The following is a 26,657-nucleotide window of genomic DNA, read 5'->3' as shown; positions in this document are numbered from 1 at the left end:
GTTGTCACCTTAAGAGGAAAAGGCTTTGTTTTGTTTGTGATACCCCAAGCACCTGGAATGGAGCAGGAAACATAATAGGTTTCCAATATATAAATTTTGACTATTCATTACCTTGAGGAATAAAGTGATCATCTTCTGGAATAAATTCAAAAAACTCAGTTGAGCATATCTTAAATAATTATATATGCTTTATGTTTACCTAATATTAACAATCCTTTATTTTCTTTTCCTTAGTGAAAATGTTTTATAATTTGTAAACAGTTTGAGGCAGATAATGCTATTGTCTTTAATTTGCTATTGTCTTAAATGTATGGGAAAGAGGAGATTGAGCCTATCTAGGATATTATTGTATTGTAGTACAATGTAGTATAGTTTTGTACTTTGGGACGAATAGTCAGAATTTTAAATATTAAACATGAACATGGGGTACTTCTTATATAGATTGGAATTTATGGAGAGAGATTGGTTTGTGCTATACAGCTCAAATCCATCTTCTTTCTATAGCATCAAGTAGGATTAGGGTGAGATTATTCTGTATTTTCTAGGCAAAAAGGTGCTAATTCATGGAGTCAATAAAACCGTGAGTATGTGTGCGTGTGGGGGAGTATCATATGATTTTGACCATCGTTAAAATTGAAAGTTGTTAATTGAGAGTTAATGAGAGCAAAAGCAAAAATAACTGTATAAACAGCAAACAAAAATAATATAAACAAGGATTATTATAGGCAGAAAGAAGAAAGAATGAGACCAATGAATGTATGTATTTTTCAAATAAGATTTTGGAAAATAAATTTTTCAAAAACATAATTTCAAAATAATGCATATTTGAAAGTAAACACATCAGAAATTGCACGGGATATCTGCGAAGTCTACCAGTTTACAGGTGACATGTTGCTGCAGTCTTGCCAATGTGAAACAGTAACCCGAGTTCTTTAAAACTCTAAAACTAACCAGTTTTGGAGACATTTCTTTTTTATCTAATTCTTAATCCAGGGGTGCCTGGGTGGGTCAGTCAGTTAAGCATCTAAACCTTGATCTCAGCTCAGGTTTTGATCTCAGGGTCACTGTTCAAGCTTCACATTGGTCTCAATGCTGGGATAGAGCCCAATTTAAAAAGAAGAATAAGAAGAACTAGAAAGTAGAATGATTTTCATTTAAAATGTTGTATATAATTCTTAATCCTACAGCTCTTTTCTGCAATAGTCAACCTCAAACATTAGTATGGAGACAGGATAATGGATTTATCTTTTTTTTTATGAGTGACATATTATCTAGAAACCTCTTTTGTAGTGTTCTCTTTATTAATAATACACTTTAAGCATTAAAATTTTTATTTATTTTTTATTTTTATTTTTAAGTATTCTCTACACTCAATGAATGGCTTAAACCTATAACCCCAAGATCAAGAGTTGTATGTTCTACCAACTGAGTCAGCCAGGAGCCCCTCAAGTACTATAATTTTTATTGCTTATTATTTCTCTTATTCCTACCCTCTTTCAGTCAAAGTAAATGTATCTTTAAAGGGATTAATGCTATGATATACATAGCAAATATTGTGAAATTGCTTTGACTTAATGCTAAACTAATCGAATAATATAGATATGATTCAATATAATTGCCTTATATGTATACATGTGTAGTCAATAATCTTATAGTATTTACATCATTATTTTTACTAAAGTATTTATTATTTTTACTAATTGATATATAATAACATATTAGTTCCAGGTATACAACATTATGATTTGATACCTATATACATTGCAAAATGATCACCACAATAAGTCTAGTTAACATCTATCATTATACATAGTTGAAATTTTTGTATGTGTGCAACAGAAACTTTTTAGATCGACTATTTTAGCAAATTTCAAATATGCAATATAGTATTATTAACTGTAGTCATCATGTTGTATATTACATTACATCCATGGTTTATTTTGTAACTGGAAAGTTGTGCCTTTTGACCCCTTTAACCAATTTCACCCACCCTCCACTCTCCCACTCTGGCAATCACCAATCTGTTCTCTGAGTCTATGAGCTGATTTTTTTTTAAGGATTCCACATGTGAGATAATACAGTATATGTCTCTCTGTATGACTTATTTTAGTATAATGCCCTCAAGGCCCATCCATGTTCTTGCAAATAGCATTTTGCTTTTGATGGCTGTGTAATATTCCATTATACATCTAAAGTATGTTTCCTTTGTCCCTTCACCCATTGGTAGACACTTAGGTTGTTTCCATGTCTTGGCTGTTGTAAATAATGCTGCTGTGGACAGGAAGGGTACAGCTATCTTTCCAAGTTAATGTTTTTGTTAGTACCTACATTATTAATCTCCCTCCTCCCCCCCTTTTTTTTTTCTATTTCTGGTTCACATTTTCTATTTCTAGTTCATTTTAGTTCATTTTCTATTTCTACTTCTATTTCTAGTTCATTTTAGTACTTCTTCCTTAAGAGGGTCTGGGCAAGATAATGTAAAAAGACATATAATTTTTTAAGTCCGTATTTATATATATATATATATATATATATATATATTTATTTATTTATTTATTTATATATATTTTCATTTCTCATGCTAAATTCACTAAGATGAACCAAGATTTATTCTTCTGTAGAGTACATAGCTAGGAGCAAGTTGTAATATTTTTGTGATTTTACTACAAACCTTTGTTTTATTTCCTTTCTATTTTTCTTTGAGTATACTGTCCACCAGACATAAGAAAAGTAAATATTCAACATAATAGTTACAAAATATATACTTGTCTCTTCCTCAAAATACCAGTAAGTTTGTATTTTTGGAACTATCATTTTTTAAACAACAAAACTATAAATGTAGACTCTTAATTTGGTAGAACTTAGTGTTTGTTGCTTCTTTTTGTCTGATTATAGGCCTAGTCGTTTGAGATTTACATAAACTTTGGCAATTGTGTGTAAATCATATGTGTTTGGTGACAAACCTCAATGCATTTAAAGACAAAATTTGGGGGCAGCAATTTAACTTAAAAGGAAATTTACAATTCCTTTACCACAAAGAAGACCTAGATGATCAGTCTTTAAATTATGTTAAATGGAATTGTGAATTATAAAGGGAAAAAAAAGATGTAAACAAAATTTAAGTATACACATTTTAGCAATGAGCTTTTTTGGCTGGTTGTAAAAATAGAATTCAAATCTTTTAGTATCTATGTACTAATTGTACATACTACATTAGTACAATTAGTACTAAAATGAACTAGAAATAGAAGTAGCTATGTATATAGCTACTAAAACAGTGCTATATTTGTAGAGTGCCTTGATTATATAAGGCATTTTTTAGACAAAATGGGGCTAAAATAGTACATTTTAATAAATCTAATTGGAAAAATTGATTCATTAAAATGTATTAGTTGTCGGGGCGCCTGGGTGGCCCAGTGGGTTAAGCCGCTGCCTTTGGCCTGGGTCATGATCTCAGGGTCCTGGGATTGAGCCCCGCATCGGGCCCTCTGCTCAGCGGGGAGCCTGCTTCTTCCTCTCTCTCTGCCTGCCTCTCTGCCTGCTTGTGATCTCTCTCTGTCAAATAAATAAATAAAATCTTAAAAAAAAAAAAAGGATTAGTTGTCCAAATGAGAAGGACTTTTGGGTGCCTAGGTGGCTCAGTCATTAAGTGTCTGCCTTTGGCTCAGGTCATAATTCCAGGGTCCTGGGATGGAGTCCCGCATCGTGCTCCCTGCTCAGCGAGAAGCCTGCTTCTCTCTCTCCCACTCTCCCCGCTTGTGTTCTGTCTCTCACTGTCTTTCTCTGTCAATTAAATAAGTAAAATCTTTAAAATAAATGAGAAGGACTTTTGATACAAACTGCTGCTATAAACACCTTTGAAATATCAAGGTTATTGGAAGGAAATTTAGAGGGTGTGGAATATTTCAGTTTTAAAGGAAATCTCTGAAAACAGGTAACTAACTTAATATAATGGTAAATTTTCATCATTTTTAAAAGAAAATTTGTCAGTACAGATGAGAATTCATCTAACTTGATAGATCCTTCTTTGTTCTTTGGAGACCTAGTAGTGCTAAATTATGTGCATAAAAGAAGTAGATTATTTCATGTAAGTTAATATAACCAATAGCAGTATTAAATATTGACATCCACTGAGAGAGAACATGTTTCTGAATAGGGTACTTGTGGCTGAGGACAAATTTAGGCATTGAGAAAAATGGCAACATTAAATTACTTAATTTAAAAAATTCTATAGACATTAACACATATTTACTAATGTGATGATATATCTCATAATGTGTACTGTGTATATTCAAAGGAACTTACATTTGTCTTTACTTGTCTTCTTAATTATAAGTTAAACCATATAAAATAATACTTAGCAGATTGTTGAAATAAAGTTAAATGAATGAAAAAGCTGCTTTAAGACTCATAACTGCAACTTATTAAAATTATTTTGTTTTTTATAAACAGTTAAACAGGTTATTCTTTAACCTAAATAACCTTCTAATACATGACCCTTGATATTCAGTCTTTTAAGTTCTAGAAGTTTCTTAGAGCAGCATTTATTTTTTTTAGATTTTATTTATTTGAGAGAAAAAGAGAGAGGGGGAGAGGAAGCACTCTCAGGAAGAGGATCAGCCAGAGAGAGATGAGCAGACCCCCACTGCACGTGGGGCCCCACAGGGGCTTGAGCTCATGCCAGAATCAAGAGTTGGAGGCTCAGCCTAACTTAGCCACCCAGCGCCCCTGGAACAATATGCTTAAATTACATTATATTAATGTGGAATAATGCGATGTGAGTAATAAACATTCAGTGAAAAGTTGCTGCAGTTGCTGTAATTGCTGCTAAAGAATGGGGGAAAATTCACTATTTGTATTTTTAAAAATAGATTTATGTGGGAGTTTCCTTTTATTTTAATATGACTTATCTTTTATTCGTTCTTGGAGATTTGTATGTTAAAGATCTCCAATTTTGGAGATTGTATGTGATTTGGGGAATCCACGGGTGGTAGTTTGGCATTCCGGTAATTAAGAAGACTAATGGGTTATGCTCTTTTGAGTATAAATGCACACAGGTTTTTACTCAATTGTGTTAAAATAATCCTTTTTTTCTGCGTGAGTTCTGAAGAGAGTGGCACTTGGTTTATGTCATATGAGGCATAACGAACACTTGTTTGAGTTAAAATATGGATGATTTAAAAAAAAAAACAAACTTATTTTGAAGCCTGTCATTTTTTTTAGATATCTGTGCTAAATGTATGTCTCTCCCTATATTTTTGCTTTAGGAGTACAAGATCCCCAGCATGAGAGAATCATTACTGTGTCTACTAATGGAAGTATTCACAGCCCAAGATTTCCTCATACTTACCCAAGAAATATGGTCTTGGTATGGAGACTGGTAGCAGCAGAGGAAAATGTATGGATACAACTTACATTTGATGAAAGATTTGGGCTTGAAGACCCAGAAGATGACATATGCAAGTAAGTTATCATACTTGAAATTCAAACAGAGTGTAACTGTTGTATAAAGTCTTTCAAGTTGCTTCATTTTAATGATGTGATTTTAAATGCCATCTTTTGTTCTGTTATGTTTTTCTGATGATCCAAGAAATTTGCAACCTTATTTAAGCTATGTTTCTTTTAAAATCAGAAGACACGTACTGTATGTATGCATTCATCAGTTTTATCTACTTTTCAAAATAATTCAAGGTAATTTACGGCACATAGTACATAGAGAATAAAATGATTTGAAATAAGGGATAGAGAAAGAAAAGCCAAATAAAGGAATGTAGTTGTGCCAGAAAACCCAAGTTATGACTAGCGCTAAAAATTTTACGTTTAAGCTTCCTAATAGCCAAGTCAATAAAATAAACAATAAGTATTTAAAAGAAAAAGTAGTATTCATGGGTAAATACTACCTAGACACACATATGGCTGCTCTCTCTCTCTCACACACACACACACACACACACAGAGGATTAAAGGAATTTGGGTACTTCATCACAAAGAAGAAATGCTATTCTGAAAGCAGAATTAGTTTAGGCTAACATTATGGTGTGCCAGGTAGAAATCCATCATAATTCTTCCAGAAGCATTCATGAACCAAAGTCAGCTGGAGTATTTCACCCATGCAAAAGACCACCTACTGTATGTCATACAAATATTACTCTTTAAATCCTATGTGAATTCACTTGTTAAGGTTGGGTGGTCTTATTGAAGACTTTTCACTTCAATGGCATTTGTATATCATGAAAATATTTTAGTTGAGCTTCTTTGTGGGGTTGTTTTCTCTTTGATATACAAGTTAAAAGAGAATTTTCACTTTATGGTATATTACAGATAAATATTTCAATACAGATGAAATAAACTTTGTACTTGCTGTCATCACAGTTTGTATCTTTTACATTTGTATAATGACTTTTTTCACATTTCTTCTTTCTGTGACTGTGCATTTCATTTTTTTCCCCCTTAATTTGTAATCTTTGACTTTGAAAACTGGAAGCTATCCTAGCTGTCTTTAGAGACTTTGTTATTCAACCCTTTATTTTATAACACAGATGGACACAACTGAGCAAGGGAACAGAAGAGAGCCCTATAACAGACCATATCATATGCAGAAGTCTGATTACAAATTAGCTGGCTTTGCACATCACTAGGGGAAAGTGTACATGATTCAGTACATGATGCTGGGAAAATCCTAATGAAAAACCTCACACCATAAACAAAAAATAATTACAGATGAATCAAAGACTTAAATATGAAAAGCAAAATTTAATAGCCAAACAGTCTTAATAAAAACTGGGCAAAAGACATGAGGAGACATTTCACAGAAGAGGAAATATGAGAAGCCAGTGATAATATGAAAATTTCATTAGTAATCAGGATATGCAAATAAAAGTTAATATCAGTGGGGCACCTGGGTGGCCCAGTGGGTCAAAATCTCTGCCTTTGTCTCAGGTCATGATCTGAGGGTTTGGGATGGAGCCCCACATCAGACTCCCTGCTCAGTGGAGAGCCTGCTTCCCGTTCTCTCTCTCTTCTTGCCTCTCTGCCTCCTTGTGATCTCTGTCTGTCAAATAAATGAATAAAATCTTTGAAAAAGTTAATATCAAGGTACAATTTTACACTGATCATACCACCAGAAATTAAAAGAATGACAACCAAAATGTTGCCAGCAATGTGGTACAACAGATATTTTTGCATATTATTGATAGAAGTGTAAATTGATAGAAGTATAAATTTAAAATCAGTTTAACTCTACCTAATAAAGTTGAAAAGAAAAATGTGTTAAGATAGCAATATGATTCTTAGATATAGATTCAAATTTTTTTTTTCTTGTACCTTTGGACAAGGAGAATAAGCCAAACATTGATCGAATAGAACATACCAAAAGAAAAAGTTGACTCTCTATACAATACTATGTATCACGGAAAACAAATGATCTAAGCTATCTGCACTGACATGAACTGACTTTAAAACATTATGTTGTTCAGTTCACGTACAGTATTATCCCCCTGATCTAGATTTCAAAACAGGCAAACAAAACAAAAAACCCACAACAATTTACTGTTTATAGGGAAATGTGCATATGGTAAAACAGGAGATGAGACTAAGAAAACTCAGGACAACAATTTGCAAGGGCAAGAAGAGGATGTAGTCGGGGAGGAACAAAGGGGAGGGAGTTCAGAAATTTGGCAAGTGTCACCTTTCTTAGGTCGAGTCTAATGCTGAGTGAAGCTCAGTCACAAGTTAGGTGAGGCATCCTGGATGGTCTTTTAGTTTTTTTTTTTTTTTTTATTTAACTACTAGTACACATTACGTATGCATATGCATACACACGTACATATAATGCCTCTCGTGTAGCACAACCCACTAGATGGGCAGGTGTTCAGTGGCCCTCTTGGCATTGACCTGCAGAAGCAGGAACTAGGGCAAGAGGCACAAGAAGGGCTGAAGTCTCTGACCTGGGAGGCTCCTGTCTCCGGTCAACACGCACGAAACTGTGGCAGCTAATATGCTACTTTGAAAGGAGGGCAAATTCTTAAAGCCTTCATAAGTTTTAACAAGACAATGGAATGTTGCATATGAAAATAATACAGGAGGTGCAGAACAGTCTGGTGAAAAACTGTCTACATGGGTGTTAGGAAAAATGGGTTGTAGCCTTTGTTTAGGTATAAAATATGAATGAGATCTAGGGCCACTACTCTACTTCTCTGATTGTGTCCTTACTTATAAAACCAAAATGACACTGTCTTAATTACATGGCATCTATGTAGAAGCTATGGGATAGGGCGGTCTCACCTCATTTTCTTCTCCTTTTGGGGCATCCTCGCTATTTTTAATTTTTAGAAATAGGTTGTCAAATTCCTTGAAAACTCCTGCTGTGGTTTCTATTGTGATAGCACTGGAGATATATATATATATATATACACACACACACACACACACACACACAAACACATACACACACACACACTCACACACACATATAGATCATTTTGAAGAGAACTGACATCTTAATAGAAGTAAGTTTCAGCTTGGGGAATTTTATGTTCTCCATTTACTAGGGTCTTCTTTATTGGCTATACATTTTTCAGATGTCCTTTTCAGAGATGTTATGCATAATTATTTAGATTTATTTCTATGTGTTTTATAGATTTGCTAAAATTCTTTCTTGAAAAGTACATTTCTAATTGTATATTGCTAGCATATAGAAATGTAATCGATTTTTAGTATTGATCTCCTATTTGGCAAACTTGCTATCAGCTGTTTTATTTATTTTCATAATTGTTCTGGGAATTATTTTGGATTTATGCAAAAAATCATATGATTTAGGAAAAGATTTCTTTCTTCTTTTCAGTTCCTTTACTCTTTCTTTTCCATCTCTTTTTAAGCAGTTGGTTGTATTTGTAGGTATCCCTGTCTTCTCTCTGATATTAGAGTTTGCTTTTCAAAAAAAAAAAACTTGGAAATTTGAAAATTTGGAATAACATTAGATTTGCAGAATGTTGGAAAGATAGTGCAGAGAGTTTCCATCTACTCTTAAGGAAGTTTCCTCCAGTGTTAAGGTCTTACATAACTGTGTTACATTTGCGTAACTAAACACTACTTGACCTGCATGCAATACTATTAACCAAACTACAGACTTGATTCGGATGTCCGCAGTTTTCCCACTTTATGTCCTTTATTTGTTTTAGGATTCTTTCCCGGATAAGCATATTGCAGTTAGGGCTCAGGCTCCTCCAATCCATAACAGGCTCTCTCTTTCCTTGTGTTTCATGACCTTGACATTGTTGAAGAGTATTCGTCAGGTAGTTTGTAGAACGGCTCTTAATTTAGGTTTTTCAGATCTTTTCTCATAATTACACTGAGGTTATGAATTTTAGAGAAGGATCCCAAATCGATGAGAGGCCCTTCTCCTCAGATCATATTGGAGGGTACATCCGAGCCACCTCTCTGATCTCTGATGGTGTTAACCTTGATCACGGAGGGTGAGCTGCTCCTCTGGTAAGAAAATACCCTTTCACTAGCTACTAACTGGAGGCCTGTAACTAAGTCCAGCCCACACTGAACGGGAGAGTGATTCAGTTCCACCCATCTGGGACACCTGGGTGGCTCAGTTGGTTGAAGTGTCTGCCTTCCACTTGGGTCACAGTCTCAGGGTCCTTGGTTCAAGCCTTGTGTCAGGCTCCCGGTTCAGAGGGGAGCCTTCTTCTCCCTCTGCTTCTGCCCCTCTCCCTGCTCATGCACTGGCTTGCTCTCTTTATCTCCCTCTCTTTCCCTCAAATAAATAAATAAAATATTTTTTTAAAAAAGTTCCACCTTCTGGATGGGATGGAGATACACACACACATACACACATATATATATTATATATATAATTATATATATATAAAATTTGGAATTTTTTAGTAAAGAAAATTTGCGCCTTCACTTTCCTTCCTTCCTTCCTCCTTGCTTCCATCATGATATCAGTATAGACTCATGGATATTTATTTTATTCTTTGTGTTGTAAACTAGTGCTAATCATTATTTAATTTGTAGTTGGAACTGTTCCATATTTGGCCTGTGGGAATAGAGGGTTTGCTGTTAATATACCAATATTGAGTATGATGATTAATGGAGTTTTTTTTTTTTTTCTTCATTATTTCAAGTACTTCCTTTTTTACTTTGCTAAGAGGCATTTTTCCCCTTTGGGAAAAATTTTTTATTCCTTTAATTTCTGCATTTAAAAAGAAGTTACAGACACAATGACAGTTTATACTTCACAATAAGAACAAGGGTATTCTCTATGTAATTTCAATACCTCTTTCACATGCAAGAAATTTAGTATTAATATGTATAGTTGACTTTTCATTGTTTCCCCCATCCCAAAATGTTAACACTTCCTTATATTCTTTCTACTTACTATGTTTTATTCAGTGACAAATCATTGATTATATATTGCATTTGGTTATTGTAACGCTTCCCTAGCCCTTTCCTGGCTTTTATGATATTGTTATTTTTGAACAGTCCAGGCTGTTTGCTCTATAGAACCTCCCAGTGTCAATGTATCTGAATATGTCTTCATAATTAGGTCCTGCTTAAATATTTTGGCCAGAATGTTCTCTAGGTAATGGGTACTTCTGATTGCCTGTAATCAGGTTATTGTGTCATCAGTGCTGTGCATTTGATTTCTCAATCCTGTTTCATATTCCTCCTATGAGTTTTGATAATGTGGTATTTTTATTTTTGCCCATTTGAAGATGTTTATAATATTCATTGTTTGCTTCTTTTAAGCCATAGTTATACAGAAGAGTATTGTCCATTTCCATATAAATGTATAAGGTTTTTAAATGCATTTTTTATTGTATATTTCTGAATTCACTGTATTTTAGGTTAAAAAAAAATGGCCCGTTTGTGATTGTTTAAAATTAAAGTCTTCACTTTATTTGCTTCACATTTTTATGTTTTTCAAAAGTACTTGAAAAGAGGGTATATTCTTCACTTGTGGAGTGCAAGTCTATATATGTCCATTATAACAATTTGTACAGTTGTGCTGATCACATCAGGATCTTTCCTGATTTTTTTTTCCCGATTTTTTTTTTTTTGGATGTATCAATTACATAGAGGTGTTAAATTCTTCCAATAGAGAATAAATACACTTGTCAGTTTCACATTGTAGGACTATCATTTTTTGCTTTCTTTTCAAGATTTTATTTGAGAGAGAGGGAGAGAAAGAGAGAGTGCTCACAGGCACACGCATGCGCCCTAGCAGGGGGCGGGGCAGAGGGAGAAGGAGAAGCAGACTCTGCTGAGCAGGGAGCCCAATGAGAGCCTCAATCCCAGGACCCTGAGATCTTGACCTCAGCCAAAGTCAGATACTCAAGCCACTGAGCCACCCAGGCGCCCTTCTTTATATGTTTTTAAGATTATGTTAATTGGTGCACACAAGTTCAGAGATCCGACCTCATTTAATCTTTAGTAATGTTTCGTTTTTGCTTGAAGGTATGTTATGCCTTGGGGCACCTGGGTAGTACAGTCGGTTAAGTGACAGAGTCTTGGTTTCAGCTCAGGTCCTGGATCATGAGATCCAGCCCTGCGTCGGGCTCCATGTTCAGTGGGGAGTCCACTTGGGATTCTCTTTTCCCCTGCCCTTCCTCCCACTGAAATAAATACTTAAATCTTCTTTAAAAAGTATGTCATGTCTCATATTAATAAAGCTGCATCAGGTGATTGTGATTACTGTTGGCCCAGCATTCTTCCCATTCTTTTACTTTCAACTTTCCTATGCCCTTCTTTGTGCATGTATGTGTGTGTGTATTTTGGTTTTCTTTTATGAAGGGAATGTGAGTAGCATTAAAAATGTCAGTAAAAAAACTCAATATTTTACTTAGGAATTTAATCTAGTATATTGAATCTTATTATGTATATAATTTTGGATTCAGTGTTACCATTTATTTTGTACCTGTCATCTGTCCTCATTTTTCCCTGTCTTCAGTTTCCTTTCTTGCATTCATTTAGTTTGTCTTCTTCCATTTTCCTTTTCTGTGGTTTTAGAAAGTATACATCAATTGTCATTTTAGAAATGGCTACCTTTGAAATGCCTACTTAACTTAATATCTAAAGCTAGTCAGTGTTTACCTCCATCCCCCAAATATAAAATTCCCCGAGAACATGTTAACTGCTGTGGAATGCTCACTCCCCAGATATCACCGCACTTGGTTGATAAGGCAGAACTGTTTATCGCTTACGATGATGACAGAGAAGGCCACCTCCACAGACGTAATAGTGTCTGGGGAGGAAAAGCAAAACCAGATTTTCTTGAGAATTTGAACTTGGTTTCAAATGGATCTTTGAGTGTGGTGATCTGATTAGGTTTGGGAAAGGCTTACGATATAATAGTTTAGAATCTGTTGACATAAGGCAAGGATTTGTAGGTGGTTAGTTCAGTGGTTCTGGGTAGTGAACTCTTGCTGTTTTTAGGTGAAGGACTTAATGGCTCTTTGGGGCAGTTCCTGTAATGAACAGTAAACCATATTGCCCGAGCAATAATGAAGACAATAAAATAGTAATAATCATGTTACCATAAATAGTTAACTGGGTGGGGTAGATGATTTCATCCTTACTGTCCAAGCCGGTTTGGTTCTCTCTATAGCTGCCTCCTACTCTTGATTGTTATGTGGCGTAGTTACTGAGGATTGTAGTTTTGTATTTTATAACTTCCCAAGTAAGACATTGTTTTGTTATTTTGTATAAGCACTGTTGCTTTGACTATACCCATGTGTCTACTTTTGGTGCTAGCCATTTCTTCTTGCATTTTCAGAACTTTTTTTTGTAGAATTATTTTACTTCTTCCTTACGTACAGCCTTTAAAAGTGTCTTAAGTGAAAGCCTGTTGGCAGTAAATACTCAGTTCTTCTGTACTTAAATCTCTTTATTTCACTTTCATTCTTAGAAGTTAGTCAGACCGGATGTAGGATTTGAAGTTGTATGTTTATTTTTTTCTAAATAGCTTGAATATACCATTCCACCATCTTGTGGCTCTTGAGAAGTTAGTCATCAGATTGTGGACGTAGCCTTATGGTCTTCCCTCGAGTGGTACATTTTACCGAGGGAGACATGTGCATAACAGGGGTGAGAGGGAAGGGGTGGGGTTAGGATCCAGCCCCAGGCTTCTTGTCCTTTACCACTTGTGGCTTACTAACCCTTAAAGCCCTGCTCTTACACACCAGACCCCAGCCGATCCTCACAGGATTCCAGAGCATATTTACCTCACCGAAATCTTGGTTTCTTCTATTTATTTATCTTCCAAAGAATTCTCTTATTTTCTTGACAGCTCAAAATGATATTAAAAACAGTTGTCTTTTTTTTTCCAGTCATTTGTTCAGCAATTTTAGTTTAAATGTACCAAGAGGAGTTTCTCTGCTTAATTTTATCCACAATATGACTGAAATGTAGACTATTGCAAGCAGAATAAGGTTTTTCCTTAACAAGGCTTGGTACACTCAAGTTCAAGTTTAATTTTTTGTTTAATTTTTATTATTATTTTTTTTAATGGCAGCATTGGCTTTTCTCCATTACAGTATGGTAGAATTAATACAAATTGTGTCCCCAACCAAGGACATTTTAAGAATTTAAACTGCCCATTTTGAATTTTCTCAAGTGTGAAACACAGAAGAGTCAGAAAATCTGAATCACTGCTTTAAGTATATCTTTAGAAGGGACAAACTCAGGTGAGATGGTTGACTTTTTCCCCATAGCACTACGGGCTTTGCAGATTTTCTTTTATAAAGAAAGTGATAGGAGTGAGCTGTTTTTTTGTGCTATTTAAGACTGATATTATTACAAGGAGGAGAACAACTCAGGTGCAAATTAGATTTTACTGCTTTAACAAACTGACAGGATATGCAGACAGTATGGTGGAGGGTATCAGGTAGAATAAGGAAGGGGAAGATGAAGAGAGAGTGTGTGTGTGTGTGTGTGTGTGTGTGTGTGTGCGTGCACGCATGTGTGTGTCTGTGTGTCTGTGACACAGAGAGAGAGAGATTTGTTGTAAAGGATGCCTAATTGTGTCTTGTCTTTCAGTGCTATCTCTGTGTGTGCTTCTTATGTTAATGACGAATGGTGTACCTAGGAGGACTAATTTCTAATGGAAAACTTCTTTCTTTTAGTTCTTTTTGTTTGTTCTTCTAAAGCCAACAACCTACCCATTACATATAAAATTTTACAAAGAGATGGACCATGACAGACAGCACTTGAAAAAAAATTGGTTAATAATCAGTCTGCCCAATTTACAATAGTGCCTCTTCTTCACCAAAACGACTGGGTTCCTTCTGGAGAAAATGTCATAAACCATCCAATTTGGAAAAATTTTAATATCAGAAATAGTAAATAGGCTAAATGAAATAAACCAGTTATTTTTAAAAATTATTTAGAATTTAAGATGATCAAAATTGTTAGCTTTTTTGAAAAGATGTATTTATTTGAGAGAGAGAGAGAGAGCGTGCACACACGTGCAGGGGGAGGGGAAGAGGAAGAGGGAGAGAGAAGATCTCCAGCAGATTCCTGGCTGAGCACAGAGCCAGAAGCCTGGCACCATTCCAGGACCCTGACATTGTGATCTGAGCCGAAATCAAGAGTCAGACGCCACCCAGGCGCCTCCAGATTGTTAGTTTTTTTTAATTAAAAAAAAAAATCTTTTGGGCATTTTTCTCCCTTCCTGCTACTTATGATAGAACTAATGTGACATTGTTTGCTCATTTATGTACTCTTCCATTGAAGGAGCGCTTCTTGAGCACTGTGGGAGGTAATAGGGGACTCAGTGATTAGGAGATGGCTCATGCCCCCAAGAAGCTCCCAGTCTGGGTAAAGAGACAGACAAGTAAATAGGCAATTAAAATAAAATGCCACCGACTCCAGAATGATAAACACAGAGTATCATCATTACTGTAACTGGTTATGTTTGGATTGCTGTGTTGACCATGTTCTAGTTCCTACCCTAACTGTGTATCTTACCAGCAACAGTCTATAAATAAATGCTATTAATTTTATCATGGAGAAATTGGGATGCAGGAGTTACCCTGCCCTGCAGACTTCAAAAACTCAAATATTTATTTTTTTGTGTGTTTCACTCTAGTAGATCTAACTTTGCAGGATGGTATAGATTCTTTATGTCAATTTCACAATGCCGGCACGAGCTGTGAATGATAGCATTTTAAGGCACCAATCGTTCTATGAAAACTGTATAAAAATATTTGTTAGTTCCATCTCCATACAGCTGAAGTTAAAGGAAGGCAATATGATTGATTCAGCTGATGATGACTTTAGAGACCCATAACTTTTTCATAAGAATTTTATTTTCCAAGCAAAATGTTTTCAAGAAGCCCTTAAGATGACTGAGAAAACACAAAGGCACCAGTAGTTACTACTGCCATAAGCAATCTTAAATTTCAGTGCTTAGAGACACATGACGCTCCTTACCTCCATAATTCCCAGCCCGAGTGGGCAGAACTGGGCACTAAAATAAGTAACTGGGTATTGAACTGTAATGTAGAACTTCAGTCCTATTCATGATGGCTAGAAAAAGAGAGGTTCAACCAAAAAGTCAGGTACACTGTGGGAATCTTACTACAAGAGCTGATAAGATTTGCCTGGTGATACAGATGTTGGTTTGGCCACTTTGTGGGATGCCTACCACAGCTGCTGCCAAGGGGAAGGGGGGTCAGTTGACTTAGAGCATTTGTTATTCATCCCCAGAACCTACGCTAGGGGCCCATCTATGCCAAAGCACATGCAGGTTGGTTACCTCAGTAAATCCCTTCTTTTCAAGGAGTAAGGGCAGAGAGCGTTGGGGGAAGCTGTGGAGGTGAACACTTGAGCATAGAAAGACTAGTTATAATCCAGAAAGTGTGGAAATACAGTGTGTATGCGGCCTTGAAGCATGGGTAAGGCTTCAGTGGCTGGCAAACCCCTAAAAGTACTCAGTAAAAACCAGTTAGAATAAAATAATCAGTGTGGTAAAGAGGATGAGCACTCCACATAGGGTCAGAGTGCAGAAGCCTGGAGTCATTCGTAAGCCATGAGTTTCTCTGGAGCTTGAGAGGAGGTGGAGGTGTGGTCAGGAGAGGCTATATGGTGGGTAGGCTCAGACTCAGGGGAATTTTGAAGTGCTGATGGATTTGCGCTTCTGTTCTTCCTTATGGTAGCAGAAGCCAAGGGGTATTTTGCAGATCTAGGTCATATACTGGTCTAGGTTTTAGGACGAGAATACTGATGGGAGAAGAATCTGAGGGCAACTGGAATTATTAGGAGGAGTTTTGTTATATCCCATCCCCAAAGATTTACAGACCTACATTTTGCCTGATTATTTTCTCATTGGCCCAATGACAGAAAGCGAAAGTTCCTCTCTTACCATTCCTCTGACCGCCTTCACTGCTGGAGCTCTGAGTGGTTGCAGAGGGTGGGAAGGTGTCTGCCCAGGTGTACATGGGCAAAGAAGATCTGTAGCTACCCCAGTGCTTCTTAGTTCAAAGATGCCTTCTTATTTGCTGGAGGGCACGCGTTTTGGGAGAAATAAAGTGACTGATTTCAATACTGTTAACATTGGAAATATTCGTATTAAATGCAACCAAGGAAAAACTTAAAATCTTCAATGGTCGTTTTATTATAGAGAAGAGACAGGTGGCTTTCCTCTTTTCTCCTAGGATAGGCCAAGTTTACATGGCCTCTGAGAGGAACAGATGACACAGAATATTGCACCATGTCCAGGAACAATACTAACAATTCTGTGACAGGTGTGTCATCATAAAACTTGTTTCCCTAATAGGTAGTGGTGTAAGGCAAAAGAGGGTTCATGCATGGAAGTGTAAGTTTAAGACTCTTTTAATTTCAAGTAACCACAAATAAGTAACCAACTTAAAAAGGAAATATTTGGATTATGTTAGCGAACATTTCAGAGATAGGCTTTATCCAGGTTCTGAATGATGCCATTAACTCTGCCTCTTTTTCTCTGCCTCTAAAGGCTTGCTTCCTATGACTGACTCCATTTTTAGTCTGTCTTCATAAAATGGAGAGAAAGCCACAGAAGTGCCATGATTTTAGCACTGGCCATCTTCGAAGGATACAAGAACTTTTCTTATAAAAGCTGTCAGAGGAGTTCTGATTGGCCAGTTTAAACCAAGTATCTATCCCTAGGGCAATTAATATAGAGGGCATGCGTTAGCGAACATGTATTACTGTGCCTGGCAAGATTTGGGTCATGTGCCCATCCCAAAGCCAAGTGATCATCCGGGACTGGTGGAGAAATGGTCCCTGAAAGCAAAACTGTATAATTTGTTTTCCACCAGAAAGAGGAAGGGGTACTGGTGGTAGAAGAATCACCATCTCCACTCTCCGGGTGAAGACCCACTAGGAGTTGAAGTGCAGTTTTCAGATTTACACTTACTGGTGTTCCTACCTGCATTTCTGGCCACAGAGTCAAATTCTCTTCAGAGTGAACATTTTGCCACTGCCCTTTCCAGCAACTTCTTTGAGTACAGTTAGCTCAATGCCATAATTTATAGTTTTGTTATCCTTTGACCTCTGTAGCAATTACTTTTATAACTTAAAAAAAAAAAAAAAAGTCATTCCCAAGAGGGCTTCAAATGAAGGGTGGGGACATGACCAAGTCTGAGATCAAGGGACTCTGCCCTTGGCTAATGAGATGTTTTGGTTTTATGTTTTGAAATGTTCAAAATCAACATTTCAAGTAGAGAAAGCATGTATCCTGTTAACTCCCAGACTCATGTCTGGCTCACCCAGTGTCTTGTCTCTCCCTAGCTTTACCTTTTCTTTCCTGCATCTTATCCTCTCCTCTCCTGCTCCCCAAACCTCCCTCTCTTTTCCATCTTCCTTTTCCACCTTCCCTGCTTGATCGTTGCCCGGACACCAGTTTCTTGCGTTGATTTAGAAAGAGTTTTACAGTTTACACTCTGGAGATCTGGGAATATTGGAATGCCATTCTTTGTGCCAGCTTAACTTTCCATTGCAGTGTTGCTGCCGTTGAGGTGACGGTGAGAGCTCTCATTTGAGTCGTCCATCTGGCACAGTGCCTTAAACAAGGACAACTTCTAGGACCAATGGAATACCCACATCACTAGCCAGCTAGCTAGTTACCTATCCATACAATGTTACCCAGGAGTTAAACTAAGCAAGAACAACAGAGCACCAGTCATCAATAAAGGATTTCTACATGTGCAAATCTTAAATATACTGTATAATTCTGCACTTGCCTTTCTTTGCTGGGCTATTCCATGTTTTATGCAGATATATCTCCAATATTAAGTTATTAACATTATTTTTCTGTGTGAACTTTCAAATAACACATGTCCTTCAATTCATCTGGCCCTCTCTCTTGGAGACCTAGAATGTGTTCAGATCCCAGCTCTCTTTGTGAAACAGCCTACCTTCTAAAGAGGCCAATCTTTAAATAGGCTGTCTCCTCTGCATTTTATAATGCAGGGAGGTGCTAACTTAGCATTTATTTTTAATTATTCGATGAAATTGTTTCTAATTGTTATTTGACTTCCCCTCTGAAGTTTTTTTCAGAGTGACTCCAAAATATCTAACACTTACAAAAGGATTGTTGTTTTGCTATGTAATTAACAAAGGTTAGATTAACATATTTAAGAAAATCTTTCCGAGTGAAACTTAAAAAAAAGATTTCATTGCATCTGATTCATATGTGAAGGTACAGAACAAAAGTTAAAGACCACCTTCCCAGTTTCCTTGGCAATGTTGGTCATACGTATACTTCTGTTTTCCGGAGAAGGAATGATACGACTATAATCTCCTGTTGTGTCTTTACTGCAGATAATACAGCATAATCTTGAGTCCCAGTAGACTGATGCAGTATTGGTCATAACGGATGCTTGTCTTCTGGCCTAACAACAATTGGCAAGACTTCTGTGTAGTTACAGATAGTCACTCAAAGGTGGGCAAAGAGGAAGGAGGAGGCTAAGATCCCTGCCTCCATCAAGTGAACTTTGCCTTTGTGAACGTCCATTCAGAGGAGATAAGAGGTGATCTGCTGAGATGTTTATTTTTATGTAGTTATGGAAATACGCTCTTGCCCAGAATAAGATTAACCTTCTTTAACTTCTATCAGTAGATATGTTGAGGTTACTGGTACATATAGAGGTGTATGTTTTTATTCCATTATCAATATCCAAGAGGAGACCACGAAGAAAGGAGATTTGCCCTCAACACATGAAGGTAATATCCTGAATGCATTTTTTCAGTACACGCAACGTTAGGACTGCTAGTTTGGGAAATGAGAAATTCTGAGTTGTGCTGTGCTCCATGTAGTGTACTGATCGCTTAGTTTTTTGGTAGGATGAATTGGCAACTTACTTACCTGAGAGAGTTTAATCTACGAGGAAGAGCGCTACCTTGGAATACCTGACATGTTTCAGATTCAGTTCTGACATTTGCCATTGGCCATAGGGCCTTGGTAACTTACTTAGCCTTTTTAATAATTTCATTCATAAATTGTAATCAAAATGGGAGGTTGGGTTCCAGGTGAAGATTCACGTCATTTCCACACTGAAAGATTTATTTTCCTAGAATATTCAAAAATATATGGGATACTAACATTTGTTTTACCTTTATCCAAACAGGTAATGGTTTGATAAAAGTTCTTAGAAAATTTAAAGTTTAGTATAATATTATAACTTTTCTGTTTCTACGAAAAAAATAACTTCAGATTTTTTAGACTGTTTATATGTACATGATCCTTTGAATTAAAATTCAGTTTTTAATTTGACACTTGTTTTATGGGAAATTCTTAAAGTTCTGATGAACTCCTTATTGTAATCACTTCAGTAAAAACAGTTAGCTGGAAATGCCACTACTTTAACATGATCCTGAACATTCTCTTGTCACCCTACACCTTTTCGAATTGAGTAATGTCACAGTAATGTATTACTCAGCCCCATTCCTTCCCATTTTGAGCTTCAAGAATCTCCTTCCTTTAAATTAAATTTGAGAAGAAATTTCACCACTTAGAAGTCTATTAGGCACACAGTTCCTCCTTTTGTGATTTTCAAACTTAACTGAATAACTCAAGACCATGAAGAGTTCCTAAAAGTAATAGAATCAAGTTTTTGATTCACTCTGCTGCTGATAGTTACAAAGTAGTAAAGAACTTAACCATTATATGCAATACAGTTAAAACTTCATTCTCCAAAGATTTTTCTTTCTCCAAAAAAGTTATTCCCCATAGCTGTTTCAAGCCCTTGAAAAATGTTTGAAAAAAATTTCAAATCTCAAGTATGCTTTGCTCCCCGTCTGCTGAGATGCACAGATCATTTTGCCATATGGCAGCTGATTTAACCCCCCTACTCCTTTCTCACCAGAAACCCCATGCACTAACTTCAAAAACATCATCTACTTCTTGACCTTTCTATCTGTAGCTCTCCATCTCAGTCCGTCAGTTTGAATAAGCAAGCTAGTTCATGATATCAAAATATTTGTGTAAATGGAACCAGTCATAATTTATTGCTTCTAAAATTATTTCATGGGATTGTGGTAGGCACTGTTTTTGCTGAGGCATTGAGGTTAATCTCAGTGGAAATGAGGCCTGCACCAAATGTTTTCCTAGGGTATTTTGAGAAGAAATCTCTCTAATCACAGTTTACTTACTATTTGTCTAGATTAAGAACTTCCAAATAAGTGTTGATAATAGTTGGACGTCGTGCTGCAAATGATGACACTCCTCTTTTGAGCTTAGCAGAATTCACAGACTTATTTATATGTCTCAAGAACTTTAATAGGAGGGATTTCTTAGAAGAGAAAAGGAAAGGTTCAGAGATCTACCCAAGGTTTTCCATATAGCTTGCAAAGAAGAGAAAGGGAGGAGAAGGAGGGAAGAGAGAAAAGAGAGGAAGGAAAAAGAGAAGGAAAAAAGAAAGAAGGGAATGAGGAAGATGACCTGAAAGCTGCAGGTCGCATGAAGACTGTGTTCCTTTTCTCATGCTCTCAATTTCCGAGGCAGGTAGAGAAGCCTGGCAGATAGGTGCCATGGCGTAAATGCTACCATTGATCGAGCACCTACTGTTTGCCAAGCCCTGAACTACATTAGTTACTCGCATGAATTCTGATCTTTCAACACTCCTGTTTGCAGAAGGTATCATCCCTGTTTTACAAAGAAAAAATAGGGCGCCTGGGTGGCCCAGCCAGTTAAGTTTCCAAATCTTTATTTTGGCTCAGGTCTGATATCAGGATCCTGAGATCGAGCCCTGCATTGAGATCAGTGCCCCATCGATGTGGGCATCGGGATCCATGATCAATGCTCAGGCCAAGTCTGTCTGGGATTCTTTCCCTCGCCCTCTGCCCCTCCCCTCACTCATGTTCACTTGCTCCTTTAAATACATCAAATCTTAAAAAAAAAAAAAAAGAAAAGAAAACAAGTACAGACTGAGAGAAGATACAAAAATTGTCCAAATATGCAGAGCCAGTAAGTAGTAGAGATGGTATTGACATCTTTGCTCCAATTCACACTATTTTATAAAAGTAGAATTATCAGTGTCTCTATTAGCTGTTTTATTATTTGCTAGACAAGAGGAACATCATTGTCTGTCTTTCTTGTTCATCATAAAACTAAATAAAAATAACACCTTGTAAAAGAGTACAAATCGTTAGGTAATACAGTCATGATCACCTGAACAATTTACTTCCTGTTTGATGATTTTGATAATAAAGTAGTTACTGGTTTACAACACATAATGCTGCCCCAGAACTGTTTGCTGGTAATAGGAATTTACGGTCACCGGTCTTTTACAATTGGTGCAAAGTTCAAGTTTAATTATGTTCCAGTTGCCCCGGCTGCGGTGAGGTGATGTGAGTTTACTGTCCTGTAATCGGAGATTTAATACGTGCTTATTGAATCCCCACCAAGTGTAAGGGGACCCGAGTGACAGAGCAGTGACATAATCCTTACCTTCAGGGAACATCTAAGCTAGCCAGAGATACCTATGCTCGAAAGATAAAAGGTAAGAGGAGACCAAATGCTGAATTGTGAAGAATACAGTACATATGCCGAGTGTGGAAGACCAAACAGAAATGGACAGTCTGGTAGAAGGTCAGCAAGGGGGCCACCCAGGAGCCACCAAAAACTGACCTTGACCTCTGTGAACTCACCACTAGAATGTGGCCAGTAGCCGAGATGACAAGAAGAACCTGATCTGAATATTGAGTTATGTGGAACAGGGATCCATTTCTCAATGACAGTCTTAAACGAACCACACTCTCACAATGCCAATCTACAATGAACAGTTAAATGTAGTACATTTAAATGAAAAATATAGTGCTCAAGATTCTGATTTGACAGAGAGGAGAACAAATAGCCACAGATGGTTTTGGATGGGGTGTATGCAGCTTGCACGTCAGTGTATGTTTTATGAAAGTGGCGTGAGAAGTTAGGTCCTTTTAAGGTAGGGCAGCCTCACAGTGGCTGGGGAATGGTGTGTGGAAGGAGGGGGAAGGGGAGGGGTTGGAGAGGCTTTCGGGAAGGCTACTGGAACAATTGGGATTTGTTAATGGAGGCTTAAAATCGTGAGACTGCGGTAGGAAGAGAGGAAATAGACAAAAGGTTTTGGAAATAGGCAAAGATATTTGAACTAACGATTTGCAGGATGGGTTGTGTGTGAGAAAGGAGAGGGGTTATAGATTATGTTGTAATTCGTTAATCAGGTTGGTTTGAGTCAGAAGGTAAAACCCATCTACAGTCTTACCTGATACTTCCTTGAAAAAGGTGAACTGTTAAGTTAGAGAGAATGATTGGTAATAGTGAGGTTGAGTTTACTTGAGAATATGTAATCATACTACTTTTCCAGTCATTTATTCAGTAAGGTAACCATCCTTGAGGATGAGGTATATATGTCCTCAGTTAGCTGATCTTCCCATGGGATCTGAAAATGTCCCTAATTGGAGACAGATTTGAAAAAGGGAATACTTAAGGGGCACCTGGGTGACTCAGTCCGTTAAGCGACCGACGCTGGATTTCGGCTCAGGTCATGATCTCAGGGTCCTGGGTCTTGGGATCCAGCCGTGCATCTGGGCTCCATGCTCAGTGGGGAGTCTGCAAAGTCTGCGTGGGATTCTCTCTCTCCTCTGCCTCTTCCCCTACCTCCACGCATCTGCACTCTCTCTGTCTCTCTCAAATAAATAAATAAATCTTACCCAAAAAAGGAACAGTAAGATACTTAAACCATAGAGTTAAAACACAGCACGTTGCATAACCAGTATTAAGCAAGTGTGCCAGGTGTACATAGTAAATCAGGGTTTTCACCATGTAATGATTAACATGTGAGAAAATGAAGGCCAATTAATATTGTAATGGATTTCTAAAAAGTAATGTCTATTTTACTACCCTAAATAAAGGCTAGTGTCCTTGTTTTTTAAAAACACCGCTTGCAGTTATTTTTGAGAAAACTAGTCATGCAGATTTGTGAATAGCCAGAATTAGAGAAAAAAGGAAACAAAAATCTTCAAGAGTACAAATATTAGTTACATAGGGATATTTCAGTACCACATGTGTAATCATGACTATTTGCTAGCCTACTCTTTCTGCATACATTTGTATAAATGTGTATGTTAGCAAATGATGTATCTACAAATTCCACCCATCTGTCTCTCCATCCATCCATCCATCCCTCAAGATTCAAATATTGTGCCTAATATTGAGACTAGAGTGATTATTAAATGGGTTCCTGGCTTTCAGAAAACATTGACAAAGAAGGGGGCAAGCGTGCAAAACTATAATTCGAAATAGTCATGGGTGTGGTGGTATGGACCATGCTGTATGAAAACATTGCAGGACTCAAAGAAACCTTCTCTGAGGAGATCATACATTGCTGAAATCTGAAGGATTAGTGAGAATTTGCCAGCTGAAGTGGTGGAGGTAGTATTATTGGTAGTAAGAGGCGTAATCAATCAGCTTTCAAAATATTGAGCATTTTAAAACACAGGATCCTATGCTCAATATTTGAAAAATTGCCAGTAGGCCGTTTCTAAGTAGATGCAATGAAATGTCCTGCCGTATGTGCTTGGAACCCATTAGTCATAACTTGGTGATATAAAGTACGTTCTTGACCTATGACAGGAATATTATTGCTGGAGTTGCTGTACTAAGAAATGTGGTCACATTTGCCATCTGGTGAAATAGCTGTCTCGCCCAGGTTGAGGTTCGCAAATGACTAAAGCCCTGAGTAGCCCACAATTACTCAGTTGCCCAAAGGCCTACAAGTAAAATGGAAAGTTGTCTGTGTTTCATCAGATCCCAGAAGCTCGGGGTGGGGTTAGTTTGAAGAAGCATGATTGCTTTCTCTTTTATTTTCCTTTCTAGTTTGAAGTACTTCAGTTCTCGTGTCAACCAAATTCAATGGGTCAGGGTTCGTGTCATAGTGTCATGCAGTAGGTAGACTCTCGGGACTCGATGACTTAGAAAGAAAGAAAGGAAGGAAGGAAGGAAGGAAGGAAAAAAAGAGGTCCCTGTCTTCAAAGGGCTTATATTTTAAGTTTATCTTTAGAATTGTCCTGTGCTGTACAGTATTTTAAAGACATTTAAGTATGTATTTTCACATTTAAGTGAAAATATGAACAGCTCTGTAATGTGATGCTGGAGTACATAAATTTCCATAAGTGGCTACTTGTTGAACCTCATTTTTGCCTGTATGTGTGATAAGTAACACAGCTTTTTAGGTACGTTTCTCAACTAAAGGTTTAATTTCTCTTTGGTTTGATTAAATTACTGAAGCGATATTCATGGGAGCTTTCTCACTCTGCCAAATGACTTGGCACTTGAATTTTGTCTTTACTACTGGTTTGTCTATAAAATTAATAAAATTAAGAAGTGAAATGCGTGATTGATTCTTGGCATTTTCAGAGAGGGAAATGGAAGCACGGTGGAATGAACAGGTGGATAAAAATGTCTGAACACATGAACAGAAGTGATGAGATAATCCCAAAAAGAGAAAGGAAAAAAGAAAAAAAATAAAGAAAGAAAGAAAACAAAACTAGCCTACCTCTTCTGTCAGTGAGAACTCTAAGAGAAAACATCTGGAGCAAAAGAGGAAATGAAGTGAGTGATACATGTGAAACTGTTAAAAACTGCTGAATTTTCTGGTAGCAAGGGAGCATATTAAAAGCTATAGTAGGAATCCTGGATATTCAAGCACCTTGAAGGGGTATTTAGCAGGATAAGGAAAGAAAGAAATACAGAGCACAAGGAAAAATTTTAAAAGTGAGAAGAGGAAAATTAAAAAAAAAATCTAAGCCCAAAAAACCCTGCCTAAGGTTATTGCCCAGGAAGGTGGATTTAGCCAAGTGGGCGCTAAGCCTAGTATTTCTTATTTCCCTTTTCATGCCGCAAAATATGAAGTAATCGCCTTAGCAGGACTTATTACAGTGATCAAATCACCGAACAATCTGAGATGTTTCCTTTCATATGAAGGTCTTGTTTTGTTTTGTTTCTTAAGTAAGGACAGTCTTTTCTTTTTTTCTTTTCCCCCCAGTCTGTTTGTATGTATTTTGCCTCAATCTATAGTCAGGTTCTGTGGAAAATATAATTCCATATATCCATAAATCTTTTGTCATTGGAAATGGAAGTGATGACCCTAGAAAAAACATGAAAGTCAAAAAGTTTTCATACTTTTAATATGTAGTATGACTAGCATGACTTGCTTCTCTAATTCTGAAATTCTAAATTCCCCACGAAAGAGGTTAAATTATTTTTCTTCTGTCAAAACTTGAAGCCTCAGAAAATGTATTTAATGTCTACACATCACTAAATTTTCATTAAATAGTTTATTTTAGGTTCCACATAATCTTGTTCTCTAGTGAAGATCGATTGTTTCAAAACTGCTAAGTGAATTTTTTACAAAAAAATCTATACCAACTTTACCTAATTATGTCTCTGGAATCTACATATATTTTCATGTTTTAAAAATATTGCAAGAGAGAGCCTAGATGTCCATTAACAGATGAATGGATAAAGAAGATATGAGATATATATCAATACAATGGAATATTATGAAGTCATCAAAAAATGAAATCTTGCCATTTGCAAGGACTGGATGGAACTAAAAGGTATTATGCTAAGGGAAATAAGTCAATCAGAGAAAGACAATTATCATACGATCTCACTGATAAGGGGAATTTGAGAAATAAGACAGAGAATCATAGGGGAAGGGAGCGAAAAATGAAACAACAGAAAACCAGAGAAAGAGACAAACCATAAAAGACTCTTAATCTCAGGAAGCAAACTGAGGGTTGCTGGAGAGGGTGGGAGTAATGGGGTGGTTAGGTTATGGATCTGGGGAGGGTAGGGACTATGGTGAGTGCTGTGAATTGTGTAAGACTGATAAATCACAGACCTGAAACAAATAATACATTGTATGTTAATAAAGTATTTCAAGAGATTAATTGCATCTATTGATAATAAACATTGTTAAAATAAATATATACTTACTTGGGGATCATATAAAAATTAAAGTAATATAAGTAGAATTTTATTTTTTCTAACCTTACTGTAAATCTTTATACCTTACAAACACTCATATGTCTGTGTGCGTATGTATGTGTGTGCATAATCCCCATATGTGTAAATACATACACAGACAGATGTACCTGTAGTCCATACAGTGGGAAAAGGTTGA

The 26,657-nt window shown here is 36.7% G+C and overlaps 1 protein-coding gene across 4 annotated transcripts in view; it reads left to right on the top strand.

The window, feature by feature from the left end:
• The window catches only part of PDGFC (platelet derived growth factor C), a 201,348-nt gene that overhangs the window by 106,592 nt on the left and 68,099 nt on the right, over nt 1-26,657 (top strand). For all 4 annotated transcript variants that reach the window (XM_059173869.1, XM_059173885.1, XM_059173878.1 and 1 more), the window contains one exon: nt 5,268-5,463. In XM_059173869.1, the coding sequence (XP_059029852.1) occupies nt 5,268-5,463 (196 nt within the window). The remainder of the gene's footprint in view (nt 1-5,267; nt 5,464-26,657) is intronic.

Source organism: Mustela lutreola, chromosome 1, assembly GCF_030435805.1.
Source record: "Mustela lutreola isolate mMusLut2 chromosome 1, mMusLut2.pri, whole genome shotgun sequence".
Taxonomy (NCBI): Eukaryota; Metazoa; Chordata; class Mammalia; order Carnivora; family Mustelidae; genus Mustela; species Mustela lutreola.
Note: the sequence above shows the minus strand (reverse complement) of the source record. Positions and strands in the feature narration are given on the sequence as shown.